The 1,739-nt window shown below is 54.6% G+C and overlaps 1 protein-coding gene across 1 annotated transcript in view; it reads right to left on the minus strand.

Moving 5' to 3' along the window:
- The window catches only part of Sugp1 (SURP and G-patch domain containing 1), a 25,641-nt gene extending 24,003 nt beyond the window's left edge, over positions 1-1,638 (minus strand). The window contains exon 1 of the mRNA XM_055618687.1: positions 1,366-1,638. Within this exon, the coding sequence (XP_055474662.1) occupies positions 1,366-1,399 (34 nt within the window). The 5' untranslated portion in view covers positions 1,400-1,638. The remainder of the gene's footprint in view (positions 1-1,365) is intronic.
- Between the last annotated feature and the right edge of the window lie 101 nt (positions 1,639-1,739).

Consider the following 1,739-nt stretch of genomic DNA (forward strand, 5'->3'; position numbering starts at 1 on the left):
GTGGCAGGGTATATAGCCCTGGCTGGCCTTGAATTCAGAGATCCACCTACCTCTTATCAAAAGTTGGAATTAAAGGCATACACCACTGGCTCACTGCCTAGTATTTTGGGACAGAGCATCTACAGAACCTTGAAGTCACTTTTTCAGCTGGACAGGCTGCCAATTAGCCCCAGGAATCCACCTGTCTCCAGCCCACAGTGCTATGGTTTCAGGCCCACGACATTATAACTGGCTTTTTTATATGAATGCTGGAGATGGGGAGCCTGGTCCTCATTCTTGGGCAACAAGCACTTTAATTAACTACTGAAACACCTCATCAGCCCTTAAATCTAAATGTTGAAAGCAAAGCTGACTTCCAGACTCTACCAGAGTTGGCTCCCTTAATTATCTCCATGACAATCTCCAAAGGAACTATCTCAGTCTACTCCAAGGCCCAGCCAGTCTCAGGTGAAATCTCTGCCTACGAATAGCGGGCATCTACTCATTTCCAACATCTTGTGCTCAAAAAAGACCTTCCGTGGAGCTGGAGAGATGATTCTGAGGTTAAGAGTGCTTGTTTCTCTTGCAGAGGATCCAAGCCGGGGTACCGGCAAACAGCCAGGTGGCTTACTCTAACTCCAGCTCTAGGGGATCCCACACTCTCTTCTGGCCTCCGTGGTTACCCACGCCCACACGTGCACTCACACCCACAGACAGAAATACATACAAATATTTTTTAGGTTGTTAAAGCCTTCCCTGACCTTCAACATACGAGCAGCATCCAACCCAGACCTCACGTCACCAGAACTAGTCTTTGCAAAATTTGCTCCCAAATGCACTGACACACAGGCTTAGCACAAAGTGCTTAGCGCGGAGGAAGTGTGGAAGCATATGGTGAATGGACGAATGCATCCCATCCTGGGGGTATAGGGACAGGCAAACCCGTGTCAAAGACGGGTTCGGAAATTGTGCCCTGGCCGGCCCGGTGCAGTTCTGAAACGCAGATTTTTCAAGCAGGACCCAAGCTGAAGGGGAGCTGCCACCTGGAGGGAACCCGGAGGGGAAGCAGGGCAGTCTCGGGGTAGCCTCTGTGGGTGGCGCCGGCCTTGAGAGCAGTTCATTGGGAAAGCTCGCGTGGGTCCCACTCGGCGCCTAGGCCTTTGGTGCAGACGCCGAGTGCTCCTCAGCCCCGGGCGGGGGCGGCCAGTGCAACCCGAGTCTGGGGTCTCGGGAGACGAAAGCGGTGCACACGCCGTTACTGTGGGCTGCCGAGGGGCTGAGGCAAGGAGTCCGCGTGTCAGGACCGCGACAGAAAAGCGGGTGAAGGGGGGAACGTGCAGTCGCGAGAAACCAGGCGGGCGCCGGAGGGAAGGCGGGGGATGTTACCTGCAACATCCCGGTTGTCCATCTTGAGACTCATCCAATCCCACAATGCTCCGGCGCCACCTGAGAGGAGGGAGGCTCTGTTATAATGCGCTTGGTCTGAAGGGAAATGTAGTCCTCCTCCGTCAATCACGTCCAACTTCTCTAGGACACCAGGCGTCTTCTCCGCAGACAAGCTGGCGTCAACTCATGAATGTGTATCACTCTCAGTCGCGATGATGCAGAGGTGTCGTCCTCTCCTCAGATTCTTCCTCAGTCACAGCCACTGCTAATACACAGTGTAAGTCCCAGAAGACCTTGCGCAGCAGTTCTCGCGAGAGCCGGGAGGACAACCCCCAGGCCCCGCCCCTCGAGGTGCTTCCGCCTCCCTGTGGAGG

The sequence above is a fragment of the Psammomys obesus genome, unplaced genomic scaffold, assembly GCF_907164565.1.
Source record: "Psammomys obesus unplaced genomic scaffold, mPsaObe1.curated_primary_1811, whole genome shotgun sequence".
In the NCBI taxonomy this organism is placed as follows: domain Eukaryota; kingdom Metazoa; phylum Chordata; class Mammalia; order Rodentia; family Muridae; genus Psammomys; species Psammomys obesus.